General features: G+C 39.6%; 1 protein-coding gene across 1 annotated transcript in view; it reads left to right on the top strand.

Moving 5' to 3' along the window:
- GALNT17 (polypeptide N-acetylgalactosaminyltransferase 17) overlaps positions 1-14,467 on the top strand; it is an 828,236-nt gene that overhangs the window by 456,631 nt on the left and 357,138 nt on the right. The window contains exon 5 of the mRNA XM_077296430.1: positions 3,223-3,420. Coding sequence (XP_077152545.1) covers positions 3,223-3,420 — 198 coding nt within the window. The remainder of the gene's footprint in view (positions 1-3,222; positions 3,421-14,467) is intronic.

The raw sequence follows: 14,467 nt of genomic DNA, 5'->3' as shown, positions 1-14,467 counted from the left end.
TCTACTTCTACAGTGCGGCAGGCAATCAGTGAGCTCAGCAGCTCTGTGCTTGGAGTTCTTTCTACATTGTCAGAACTAATGAGCTCACTGATTTATCCGATGTTAGCGACACAGCCAATGTCAATCATTGGGAGCAGGGATTAAGTCTTGATGGAGGCCTGGGAAAGGTGAATAAAGTTTGTTTCTTTAATACGAAACCGCCCTCCGGGATGAAATTAACTGAAAAGAGTCAATCTTTTTATTAAAGTAAAAATAAGTATAAAGAAATGGTTCATAAGATATGCGCACTATACACAAATCATTAAATCGGCTTCAGAAATCATGTGCAGACTAAAAAGATGCCGTCATGACTGAGGCACCTTACAGTAATCCTCAGTAGTATGATTTCACCAGGTCACTGATAGTATAAAATAAAACAAGTCAAGTAATGAAGTGTTGGAGGTGAGGACCTTAAAGAGGTATGGAGCAGCAAGTTTAATTGCAAAACCCCAACTAAGCTACAGTTGGTAAAGGTTAGTCCCAATTTTTGCAGTTCCAGCAGCTTCACTTTCTGGTTTTACAGCATTGCACTGTAATTTTTACTGCCCCCTCAAAATCTTCTACATCTTTCCAACTTTGTCGCAGCTTGACCACAAACAACCAATTTCTTTCTAACTTTACTCCATCAACCTAACAGGCATATAACTAAACACCCAACTGGCGGAGAAATACTCCTTTTTTATTCTGGGTTCCGTAAGTCCCACTGTGATTTATGCATAGTGGCCAATTCAGCAACGTTTTTCACCTCATAGCTAGCATAAAAACTTTGAAAAGATGCAGTTTTTTTCTCAGTGCTTTTGGCATTGTCTTTCCATTTTTGGATCATATCGACTGAAATGGGCAGATCTTGGTTTGGCCCAGGGCAGGACAGAGTGTGGTCACAGGCATTTGATTCATGAAAAGTGCTGTTTTTTTACATAAGAAATGCTACTCCAGTACTTGTAGTTCTGTGATCAATTGTGATCATGGCCTTTTCTCCCTGATTGGATTACTTTAACTTTGACAATTGTCCAATTACAGTCAGCAGATTTTCCAAATAGAAACAAAGGTAATCACCTTTGATGCCTCTTTTGCAACAGGCTAGCCACCTGCACATAAGTCCGAAAGCCCCTCTGCATATTCGATACAATACCCTTTATAATCCTTTCATATGGCACGGTTCAGTCTTTCTCTCCTCAATCGCCGTCCTGCTGCCTTGCATCATGTGTATGATGCATTCTTCATGTGGATGCCCCAAATTTCGCTCCTGTGTAGGTGAACATTGCTTTGGAACTACTCTGGGTCATCAATGCTTTATTGTCTTTTCCCAACACAAGCACATTACAGTACTATTCATCATCCACATGAAGCAGAGCAAAAAGCTATTGGGACTGAAGAGACACAGAGCAAGACCAGAGATGCTCATTGGACCGTGCCATATGATGGGATTATAAAAGATATTTTTTGGGATATGCAGAGGGGGCTGGGGGCTTGCATGCAGGTTGCTAGACTACTATAACATATGCGGTAAAATGGTGACCTTAGTCTATATTGGGAAAACCTGGTGACAGGATCCCTTTAAAAAGAACTTAGATAAAAAACTGTCAACTCAAAGAGAAATCTTACTAAATGAATAAATGTTATTGCAATCTGAATGGAACAGTTACAAAGGAGCTGAAAGTTTCCAATGGATTTCATTAATGTGAAGTAAGTTTTATAACATATGTTAGAGTGTGAATATTTTGTTAGCCACTATGCTATTTGGACATGATTTGTTCTTTTAATAAAGATTCCAGATGGATTACACAAGTATTTCCTAATTGGAAAGTCAAAAAAATTCTTTCTGTGTTATTAGTCTTCAATGTGGAAATTTTTGTGCTAATTGATCAATAAAATACAGTACATTTCTTTTGTAACGTCATTGCTGCTAATTATAAGCATAAATATTCTTGTGCTTCCGCTTGTGTATCTTTTTATATGCATCTATTATTTTGGTATTAAAATATTAACTAGTCAAGAACCTACATCTCTAGATTTTATTTTCCTTCTGTGAATTGTCATATTTTTTATTTTTTGTTATAAGGAGACACCTAGTAGGTAATATAATATCTCCTTGTTATTTTTTAAATTTCTATGCCATGTACAAGGCAGGTCAAGCATGCCAAGATGAGGAGACTTTTAAGCCACAATGGTCCTATGGGAAATATGCAAATTGTCTCTTCAGCAAGGAACAGGACCAGAACGCTAGTGCCAGCTATAGAAAGTAGCAATCCTAAAAGTCAATATCGACCATTTATCGACCCTTTTCATGTGACTTAGAATAAAAGCCAAAACCAGAATCTCAATTTGCAGACAGTGTGTTTTGGGGTACTGCCCCTCATCAGTGCAAAGTTTGAGATCTGATTTAGTTGGGTGAGAGGCCTCTGACCTGGATCAAAACACAGCAGTTGAGACTTTTTCCCAGACTATTCTTTTAGATATAATTTTGAGGTTCATGACATGAAAACTATATTTTTACACTATGGTGGTTGATTCAGAAGAACATAACATTTTGCATTAATTGGAAATGTGTGAATACTATGCATATAAGTTTCACAACCAATTTTACCAAGAGTTAGATATTGGTAATTTTAGAGTTTGCAAGAATCATTCTGAATGACCCTATCCACCAGCCACTTTAATAATCTGTGGCCATAGGATGGGAACAATGAAAATTGCTTCTCATGTAACTACATCCACAGTTCTTCTTTTGATTAGCTAACTTGACACAACTTGATAATTGGGTAAGAGGCAGTTCTCATGTCTCCCATCCTGTGGCCACGGATTACTGACTTGGCCAATGAACAGGTTGGTGCAACCTGATTCCCACCAACTCTAGTTAATTTGCTACCTATGTTAATATGTAATCTTAGTAAAGTGAATATTTCATGGACTAATTTTGCAATTCACAATTTACATGTTTAAGAGATGAATTGGAGTGTTCAGTATTGGCATAATAAAGCAGAGCTGGAATCAAAACTGTTTTTCGAGTTTTACAGTAAATGTCTGTCCAGTTAATAAATCTATTTATCATTAAGCCATAACCTCTAGATTTGCTATCATAAAATAAGTAGTTTACTTTTCTTTTTCTTTTTGTAGTTGTATGCCATAGCTACTGACTGTTAAATTTTATGAAAATTATCTTAATCACAACTCATTTTACAGGGCAGAGCCAGTTTTGTCTCGAATACAAGAAAATCGAAAGAGAGTAATTTTACCCTCAATAGACAATATTAAGCAAGATACATTTGAAGTTCAGAGATATGAAAATTCAGCACATGGATACAGCTGGGAACTCTGGTGCATGTATATAAGCCCTCCAAAAGACTGGTGGGATGCAGGGGATCCATCTTTACCAATCAGGTAGGTAAAGCTTAATCAACTAATTCATGAAAATATAATGTCATTTATATTATTCATCAGGAAAACATTTAATGTGACTTACCTTTATGACTTATTTTTATAATTTTTTATTATTTTTTTATAACCCTATATAAAATAGCATGGACAATTAATTCAGAACCAAATGTAGCATTCAGAAATATGGCATAATATATAGTGGAACTAACCTGATGAATCACTACAGTTTAAGTAGTTTTGATACATCTTTGATAAATTACAATTATTACTTTTATTATCTAGACAAGATCGATCTTCCTACAGATCGGTCCTCCATCAAGTCATATTGGCTCAAGATCGCTCCAAAGGTCATTAAATAATAAATTATCTACTTAAAGGAGTCCTTTGCTTTGAAAAATATCCACATGTTAAAAGGGCTTCTTGTCAGACTACAATGGTCTCTCCCTTGATTCAAAGAAATTAGTCATTAGCTGTTGGGGAAATTATGGAAATAAGGCATGACAGTGTGAATTCAAATCAATTTACTGTCTGTGTAATGAAGGGCAAAAAGGAACTCCAGGTCCCAGAGATGCACTTTGCAACAAGTCTCTTCTCTGGCCAAGAGATGGAAATTTTCAATAGGAGACTTCCTCTATTAACTACCCCTTTAAAATGAATTTCTCACCAGTTGTTTGCTTTGCAATCTGATAGTAGTATGATGTAGGGTTAGAAACCCTGATTCCGGTGATGTATAATTTACTGGGCTAAATGCTACTGTTTTAATAAAATTACTGTTTCATCTGCTGCAGATAACCAGTTATCTGATTGCTGAGCTCTATATAACCCCGCCCAAACCGCTGATTGGCAACTTTCTGCATATGCAGAGTATAATGAGATAACCTACTATATTTATGCCTGATTTAATCAAAGACATTCTTAACTGTATATGTGAGTTGTTCCCATTATCATCTCTTTTACTCCATATCCTAAGCCTGTATATTGGCACACATGTTTCCTACAGTTCACCAAGCCACAGGCACTCTAAAGGTTTTTCCTTGTAAAATGAATGCTTCAATGATAATATACTTCAATTGTAATTTTGTCTTCATTGATTCTGTCTGAATACTTGAGACAACAATTGTATTCCTCTGCATTAATTTGGCATATGCTGAGCAAAAGCTTAAATTATGTTATGGATTTCTACAATTTGGAAAATGTTAAAGATTTCATATAGTTGTTTCATGGGCAAAATGGTGCATGATATGATAATTTCTATGTTAAAAATTAATATCTTAAAGACAAAATTGATTGATTAAAATTACATTAAAAAGATAAAGAGTGTTTAAGTTTAGGGTATGAATAACAATCTACTCTTAATTATGAATATTCATGTAAGAGAATTTAGTGACATGTAGCTGAAAAGTGGCAAAAGTACAGTACTATTTAAATTGAAACTTGAGCAAAAAGTAACACACTTTAGTATATGCTTTTCATTATGTCTTTAATCCTTTGGTATAATATTTTCATAAACAGAATAATAATTCAGACTTCAGAAATAGAAAGTGTACTGTAAGAAAGAGAAGATATTTAAAAAGTAAAGATCTCCTTCACACAATAAAGTGCTAGAACTAGATTAACGGTTTGGCCTGTGAAAAATGCATCGATTGATTAAATTCAACACAAAAAAGGTTGTATTCGCATGTGAGTGTAATCATAAGAATGCATTTACTATGTCCTCCCCTAAAATAGATGAAAAGAACATTTAAAATAATTGAAGTTAAGAAAATTATTTGAATAGTAGAACTGCATTTTATAACAGTTTATAGTTTCTACCCAAGCTGTCAGAATGACAGTTTTAAGAATATTTTATATATTTTCAGCATGTTGGATATATTTCATACTTTGGCATAACAATTTATGTTCTTCACACAATGTACAACCCCTGGAAAAAATTATGGAATCACCGGCCTTGGAGGATGTTCATTCAGTTGTTCAATTTTGTGGAAAAAAAGCAGAGCACAGACATGGCACAAAACTAAAGTCATTTCAAATGGCAACTTTCTGGCTTTAAGAAACATTAAAAGAAATCAATAACAAAAAATGTGGTAGTCAGTAATGGTTACTTTTTTTTAACCAAGCATAGGGAAAAAATTATGGAATCACTCAATTCTGAGGAAACAATTATGGAATCATGAAAAACAAACAAACAAAAAAAACACTTCAAAACATCAGTAGTATTTTGTTGCACCACCTCTGGCTTTTATAAAAGCTTGCAGTCTCTGAGGCATGGACTTAATGAGTGTCTTCATCAATCTGGCTCCAACTTTCTCTGACTGCTGTTGCCAGGTCAGCTTTGCAGGTTGGAGCCTTGTCATGGACCATTTTCTTCAACTTCCACCAAAGATTTTCATTTGGATTGAGATCTGGACTATTTGCAGGCCATGACATTGACCTTATGTGTCTTTTTTCAAAGAATGTTTTCACAGTTTTTGTTCTATAGCAGGATGCAATATCATCTTGAAAAATGATTTCATCATCCCTAAACATCCTTTCAATTGCTGGGATAAGAAAAGTGTCCAAAATATCAACATAAACTTGTGCATTTATTGAAGATGTAATGCAGCCATTTCCCCAGTGCCTTTACCTGACATGCAGCCCCATATCATCAATGACTGTGGAAATTTGCATGTTCTCTTCAGGCAGTCATCTTTATAAATCTCATTGGAACGGCACCAAACAAAAGTTCCAGCATCATCACCTTGCCCAATGCAAATTCGCGATTCATCACTGAATATGACTTTCATCCAGTCATCCACAGTCCAGGATTGCTTTTTTCCTTAGCCCATTGTAACCTTGTTTTTTTCTGTTTAGGTGTTAATGATGGTTTTTGTTTAGCTTTTCTGTATGTAAATCCCATTTCTTTTAGGTGGTTTCTTCCAGTTTGGTCACAGACGTTGACTCCAGTTTCCACCCATTTGTTCGTCATTTGTTTTGTTGTGCATTTCCTGTTTTGGAGACATATTGCTTTAGGTTTCCAATCTTGATGCTTTGATGTCTTCCTTGGTCTGCCAGTATGTTTGCCTTTAACAACCTTCCCATGTTGTTTTTGTATTTGGTCCAGATTTTAGACACAGCTGACTGTGAACAACCAACATCTTTTGCAACATTGCATGATGATTTACCCTCTTAAGAGTTTGATAATCCTCTCCTTTGTTTCAATTGACATCTCTTGTGTTGGAGCCATGATTAGTGTTGAGCATTCCGATACCGCAAGTATCGGGTATCGGCCGATATTTGCTGTATCAGAATTCCGATACCGAGATCCGATATTTTTGTGGTATCGGGTATCGGTATCAAAACAACATTAATGTGTAAAATAAAGAATTAAAATTAAAAATATTGCTATACTCACCTCTCCGACGCAGCCTGCACCTTACCGAGGGAACCGGCAGCGTTGTTTGCTTAAAATTCGCGCGTTTCCTTCCTTACGTGAAGTCCCGGCTTGTGATTGGTCGCGTGCCGCCCATGTGGCCGCGACGCGACCAATCACAGCAAGCCGTGACGTAATTTCAGGTCCTTCAGGATTTTAAAATTACGTTCTGGCGTTGTGATTGGTCGCGTCGCGGTCACATGGGCGACGCGACCAATCACAAGCCGTGATGTCACAGGAGGCTGGACTCGCGCGCATTTTAACCCCTTCCCGACCTTTGACACATACGCTGCGTCATGAAAGTCTGTGCCAATCCGACCTATGACGCAGCGTATGCGTCATGGAATGATCGCGTCCCTGCAGATCGGGTGAAAGGGTTAACTCCGATTTTACCCGATCTGCAGAGACAGGGGGAGTGGTGCTTCAGCCCAGGGGGGGTGGCTTCACCCCCCCGTGGCTACGATCGCTCTGATTGGCTGTTGAAAGTGAAACTGCCAATCAGAGCGATTTGTAATATTTCACCTAAAAAACTGGTGAAATATTACAATCCAGCCATGGCCGATGCTGCAATATCATCGGCCATGGCTGGAAATACTCAAGTGACCCCCCCCACACCCGCCGATCGCCCCCCCCAGTCCTCCGTTATGGGGTCCGGTCCCCTCCGTCCGCCTGCCGGCTCCCCCGTCCTCCTGTCCGCTCCCTCCTTGTTTGTATTCACCCCCCTGTGCTCCGATTACCCCCCCTGTGCTCCGATCCACCCCCCCACCACCCCTTCATTCTTACCGATCCTCCCGGTGTCCATACGTCTCCTCGCTGGGCGCCGCCATCTTCCAAAATGGCGGGCGCATGCTCAGTGCGCCCGCCGAATCTGCCAGCCGGCAGATTCCTTACAGGTACATTTTGATCGCTGTGGTAGGTTCTATCACAGCGATCAAAATAAAAAAAATAATAAATAAACCCCCCCCCTTTATCACCCCCATAGGGACAATAATAAAATAAAGAAATTTTTTTTTTTTTTTCGTTTTCCACTAGGGTTAGGGTTAGAACTAGGGTTAGAACTAGGGGTAGGGTTAGGGTTAGGGGTAGGGTTAGGGTTACGGGTAGGGTTAGGGTTAGGGTTATGGCATGTGCACACAGTGCGGATTTGGCTGCGGATCCGCAGCGGATTGCCGCGGATCCGCAGCGGATTGGCCGCGGATCCGCAGCGGATTGGCCGCGGATCCGCAGCGGGTTGGCCGCGGATTCGCAGCGGATTGGCCGCGGATCCGCAGCGGATTAGCCGCTGCGAATTCGCCGCTGCGAATTCGTAGCAGTTTTCCATCAGGTTTACAGTACCATGTACACCTATGGAAAACCAAATCCACTGTGCCCATGGTGCGGAAAATTCCGTGCAGAAACGCTGCGTTGTATTTTCCGCAGCATGTCAATTCTTTGTGCGGATTCCGCAGCGTTTTACACCTGTTCCTCAATAGGAATCCGCAGGTGAAATCCGCACAAAAAAACACTGACAATCTGCTGTAAATCTGCAGGTAAAATGCAGTGCGTTTTACCTGCAGATTTTTAAAAAATCGTGCGGAAAAATCTCACACGAACCCGCAACGTGGGCACATAGCCTTAGGGTTAGGGTTGGAATTAGAGTTAGGCTTGTGGTTAGGGTTACGGATAGGGTTAGGGGTGTGTTGGGGTTACAGTTGTGGTTAGGGTTGGGATTAGGGTTAGGGTTGGAATTAGGGTTACGGGTGTGTTGCGGTTAGGGTTGTGGTTAGGGGTGTGTTGGGGATAGGGTTGTGATTAGGGTTATGGCTACAGTTGGGATTAGGATTAGGGGTGTGTTGGGGTTAGTGTTGAAGTTAGAATTGAGGGGTTTCCACTGTTTAGGCACATCAGGGGTCTCCAAACGCAACATGGCGCCACCATTGATTCCAGCCAATCTTGCGTTCAAAAAGTCAAATTGTGCTCCCTCCCTTCCAAGCCCCAACGTGCGCCCAAACAGTGGTTTACCCCCACATTTGGGGTACCAGCGTACTCAGGACAAACTGGGCAACAACTGTTGGGGTCCAATTTCTCCTGTTACCCTTGCAAAAATAAAAAATTACTTGCTAAAACATAATTTTTGAGGAAAAAACAATTATTTTTTTATTTTCACGGCTCTGCGTTATAAACTTCTGTGAAGCACTTGGGGGTTGAAAGTGCTCACCACACAACTAGATAAGTTCCTTGGGGGGTCTAGTTTCCAAAATGGGGTCACTTGTGGGGTGTTTCTACTGTTTAGGCATATCAGGGGCTCTGCAAATGCAACATGACGCCCGCAGACCATTCCATCAAAGTCTGCATTTCAAATGCCACTACTTCCCTTCCGAGCCCCGGCATATGCCCAAACAGTGGTCTACCCCCACATATGGGGTATTAGCGTACTCACAACAAACTGGGCAACAAATATTGGGGTCCAATTTCTCCTGTTACCCTTGAGAAAATAAAAAATTGCTTGCTAAAACATCTTTTTTGAGGAAAGAAAAATGATTTTTTTATTTTCACGGCTCTGCGTTGTAAACTTCTGTGAAGCACTTGGGGGTTGAACGTGCTCACCACACATCTAGATAAGTTCCTTGGGGGGTCTAGTTTCCAAAATGGGGTAAATTGTGGGGGGTTTCTACTGTTTAGGCATATCAGGGGCTCTGCACACGTAACATGATGCCCGCAGACCATTCCATCAAAGTCTGCATTCCAAAACGTCACTACTTCCATTCTGAGCCCCGGCATGCGCCCAAACAGTGGTTTACCCCCACATATGGGGTATCAGCATACTCAGGAGAAACTGGACAACAACATTTGGGGTCCAATTTCTCCTATTACCCTTGGGAAAATAAAAAATTCTGGGCTAAAAATCATTTTTGAGGAAAGAAAAATTATTTTTTATTTTCATGGCTCTGCGTTATAAACTTCTGTGAAGCACCTTGGGGTTATAAGTGCTCACTATGCATCTAGATAAGTTCCTTGGGGGGTCTAGTTTCCAAAATGGGGTCACTTGTAGGGGAGCTCCAATGTTTAGGCACACAGGGGCTCTCCAAACGCGACATGGTGTCTGCTAACGATTGGAGCTAATTTTCCATTCAAAAAGTCAAATGGCACGCCTCCCCTTCCGAGCCTTGCCGTGCACCCAAACAGTGGTTTACCCCCACATATGAGGTATCGGTGTACTCAGGAGAAATTGCCCAACAAATTTTAGGATCCATTTTATCCTGTTGCCCATGTGAAAATGAAAGAATTGAGGCTAAAAAAATTTTGTGTGAAAAAAAAGTACTTTTTCATTTTTGCGGATCAATTTGTGAAGTACCTGGGGGTTTAAAGTGCTCACTATGCCTCTAGATAAGTTCCTTTGGGGGTCTAGTTTCCAAAATGGGGTCACTTGCGGAGGAGCTCCAATGTTTAGGGACACGGGGGCTTTCCAAACGCGACATGGTGTCCGCTAACGATGGAGATAATTTTTCATTCAAAAAGTCAAATGGCGCTCCTTCCCTTCCGAGCCTTACCATGTGCCCAAACAGTGGTTTACCTCCACATGTGAGGCATTGGTGTACTCAGGAGAAATTGTCCAACAAATTTTAGGATCCATTTTATCCTGTTGCCCATGTGAAAATGAAAAAATTGAGGCTAAAATAATTTTTTTGTGAAAAAAAAGTACTTTTCCATTTTTACGGAACAATTTGTGAAGCACCTGGGGGTTTAAAGTGCTCACTATGCTTCTAGATAAGTTTCTTGGGGGGTCTAGTTTCCAAAATGGGGTCACTTGTGGGGGAGCTCCAATGTTTAGGCACACGGGGGCTCTCCAAACGCGACATGGTGTCCGCTAAAGATTGGAGCCAATTTTTCATTCAAAAAGTCAAATGGCACTCCTTCCCTTCCGAGCCCTGCCGTGCGCCCAAACAGTGGTTTACCCCCACATATGAGGTATCAGCGTACTCAGGACAAATTGTACAACAACGTCCATGGTCCAGTTTCTCTTTTTACCCTTGGGAAAATAAAAAAATTGTTGCTAAAAGATCATTTTTGTGACTAAAAAGTTAAATGTTCATTTTTTACTTCCATGTTGCTTCTGCTGCTGTGAAACACCTGAAGGGTTAATAAACTTCTTGAATGTGGTTTTGAGCACCTTGAGGGGTGCAGTTTTTAGAATGGTGTAACTTTGGGGTATTTTCAGCCATATAGAACCCTCAAACTGACTTCAAATGTGAGGTGGTCCCTAAAAAAAATGGTTTTGTAAATGTTGTTGTAAAAATGAGAAATCACTGGTCAAATTTTAACCCTTATAACTTCCTAGCAAAAAAAAAAAATTGTTTCCAAAATTGTGCTGATGTAAAGTAGACATGTGGGAAATGTTATTTATTAACTATTTTGTGTCACATAACTCTCTGGTTTAACAGAATAAAAATTCAAAATGTGAAAATTGCGAAATTTTCAAAATTTTCGCCAAATTTCCATTTTTTTCACAAATAAACTCAGAAATTATCGACCTAAATTTACCAATAACATGAAGCCCAATATGTCACGAAAAAACAATCTCAGAATCGCTAGGATCCGTTTAAGCGTTCCGGAGTTATTACCTCATAAAGGGACACTGGTCAGAATTGCAAAAAACGGCAAGGTCATTAAGGCTAAAATAGGCTGGGTCATGAAGGGGTTAAAATGCACGCTTGTCCTGCCTCCCGTGACGTCACGGCTTGTGATTGGTCGCGTCGCCCATGTGACCGCGACGCGACCAATCACAACGCCAGAACGTAATTTTAAAATCCTGAAGGACCTGAAATTACGTCACGGCTTGCTGTGATTGGTTGCGTCGCGGCCACATGGGCGGCACGCGACCAATCACAAGCCGGGACTTCACGTAAGGAAGGAAACGCGCGAATTTTAAGCAAACAACGCTGCCGGTTCCCTCGGAGAGGTGAGTATAGCAATATTTTTTATTTTAATTCTTTCTTTTACACATTAATATGGATCCCAGGGCCTGAAGGAGAGTTTCCTCTCCTTCAGACCCTGGGAACCATCAGGGATACCATCCGATACTTGAGTCCCATTGACTTGTATTGGTATCGGGTATCGGTATCGGATTGGATCCGATACTTTGCCGGTATCGGCCGATACTTTCCGATACCGATACTTTCAAGTATCGGACGGTATAGCTCAACACTAGCCATGATTCATGTCAGTCCACTTGGTGCAACAGCTCTCCAAGGTGTGATATGATCACTCCTTTTTAGATGCAGACTAATGAGCAGATCTAATTTGATGCAGGTGTTAGTTTTGGGTATGAAAATTTTACAGGGTGATTCCATAATATTTTCCTCAGAATTGAGTGATTCCATATTTTTTACCCTATGCTTGGTTAAAAAAAGTAACCATTACTGACTACCACATTTGTTGTTCTTGATTTATTTTAGTGTTTCTTAAAGCCAGAAAGTTGCCATTTGAAATGACTTTAGTTTTGTGCCATGTCTGTGATCTGCTTTTTTTCTACAAAATTAAACAACTGAATGAACATTCTCCAAGGCCGGTGATTCCATAATTTTTGCCAGGGGTTGTAAATATAAAAAATATCTTGGAAATATTTAATGCAGTTACACACAAAAAATAAGAAAACAATTTGAAAAGATCTATTTATGTAATGGGCACTAATGAATATTCATGTGAACAGCATATCTCTGGCTATTTGCAAGGTCAAAGATTTTTGCCATGCTGTACTCTATGTAAATGCAGCATAAACTCTCCTTTATAAACCTGATGCCATTTTGTAATTGATGCAAATGAGTTTGGTATGTTTAATGCATCATCTGTATTAAATGTAGATTTTTTAGAGGCAGTAGGTCTCTGAGAAAGTTAAAGTCGTGTAGCTAAGCTGATCCTTGGCCTTTATAAACAGTACTATATACGTATGTGACCACTTTCTCTATTTCTAATTAACTTTGAGAAGGATAGAGTTCCCCAAATAGCCACGATGTTGCTTTAAAAGGTAAGAATAGACAGCGTTAATTCTCCACTGCCATTCTGAATGCTATCCCTACTTCACTCTATTTGAAGAAACCTTAGCCAGAATTCATTATAATTGTGTAAGCATAAAATAAAAAGCTTGTAATGGATTATAGCTTCAGTATTGAAGTTGCTCATGTCAGGAAGGTCAGATTAATATTTAATGACTTGAGAAATACGTTGACCTTCCGTATATAACATTGACTCAAACATTTTTATATTTTGTCTTCATATAAGGCTATGTGCCCACGTTGCAGAAATGCTGCGGAAATTTGCGCAGCATTTCTGGAACTCCCGGAATTCACATGCATTTTCCCACAAAACACAAGCATTTTGCAAGCGTTTTTAGCTTGCAGAATGCTTGCGTTTTCCAAGCGATTTGAAGCATCGCTTGGAAAATTGATTGACAGGTTGGTCACACTTGTCAAGCATAGTGCTTGATAAGTGTGACCAACTTTTTACTATTGATGTTGCCTATGCAGCATCAATAAAAAAAGATAGAATGTTAAAAATAATAAAAAAATAAAAAATATAGTTATTCTCACCTTCCGACGGCCCCCGATCTCCTCAGTGGCGCTCCTGGTACGTTCCATTCCCAGGGATGCTTTGCGCGAAGAACCTTTGTGACGTCACGGTCGCGTTACAACAACATCATCCCAGGTGATTCGCGCAATGCATCCCTGGGAACGGAAGCCACTGCGTGCACCGCTGAGAGCTGGGAGGGCCATCAGATGATATGTATATCCCTATATTTAATTATAAATATTTTTTTTACAGAAATATGGTTCCCAAGGGCCTGGACGAGTCTTCTCTCCTCCAGACCCGGGTGCCATCCGCACATGAAGCGCTCACTTTATGCATGGTGGGCATAGACATAGCCACATGCGTAAAGTGAGCTCTTCAATGCAATCCTATGGCTGCGGAATCGCCGTGATTCCGCAGAAATAAGGAATATGCTGCGAACTCCGCCGCTATCTGATTCCGCAGCGAGAAAGTGATCTTTTCCCTTAGTTGTAACACATCCTTATAAGATTATCTCAGCGCAGAAAGATTTTGTTACACGTTCAATTGTGGAATTCATTATACAAAGATCTATACATTAAAATGTACTTTGTTTGTAGGAAAACCTCTTTGTCACATACTGATCGGCTTCTTCTCACTATAACAGTTAACAATGAAAAAACCATTGCATATGTAAAAACAAAAATCAAGGTTTTTGCTTGTAAACGTTGCTTATAATATATTAACATTTTCATATACAGACAAATGCTTTATTTCACCAGATTTCATGTATGTACTATAAATATATGAAAATATCCAAGCATAATATAAAATGTTTAAACATAATTGCATGTCCTCAACGCATCCAAGGTCATATGTATATCCATATAAAGTGCACTAAAAGTAAATAATAATAATAATAATAATAATAATATTCACATAAAGAGTTTTTTTCTTCATGGAATATCTTCATAAATTATTCTGAATAACATTCAGTCTATGCAAATAAACACTAAGTTGCAAACACAGGTAGGATTATGGAGAATCAGAAACAGAGATTGGCATGTAGATACACCTGCAATGTTTTGGGTCTCTTTCCTTCTCTTTCAAGCATACGTC

This window comes from Ranitomeya variabilis, chromosome 3 (genome assembly GCF_051348905.1).
Source record: "Ranitomeya variabilis isolate aRanVar5 chromosome 3, aRanVar5.hap1, whole genome shotgun sequence".
In the NCBI taxonomy this organism is placed as follows: domain Eukaryota; kingdom Metazoa; phylum Chordata; class Amphibia; order Anura; family Dendrobatidae; genus Ranitomeya; species Ranitomeya variabilis.
This window is presented reverse-complemented; position numbering and strand designations above follow the sequence as displayed.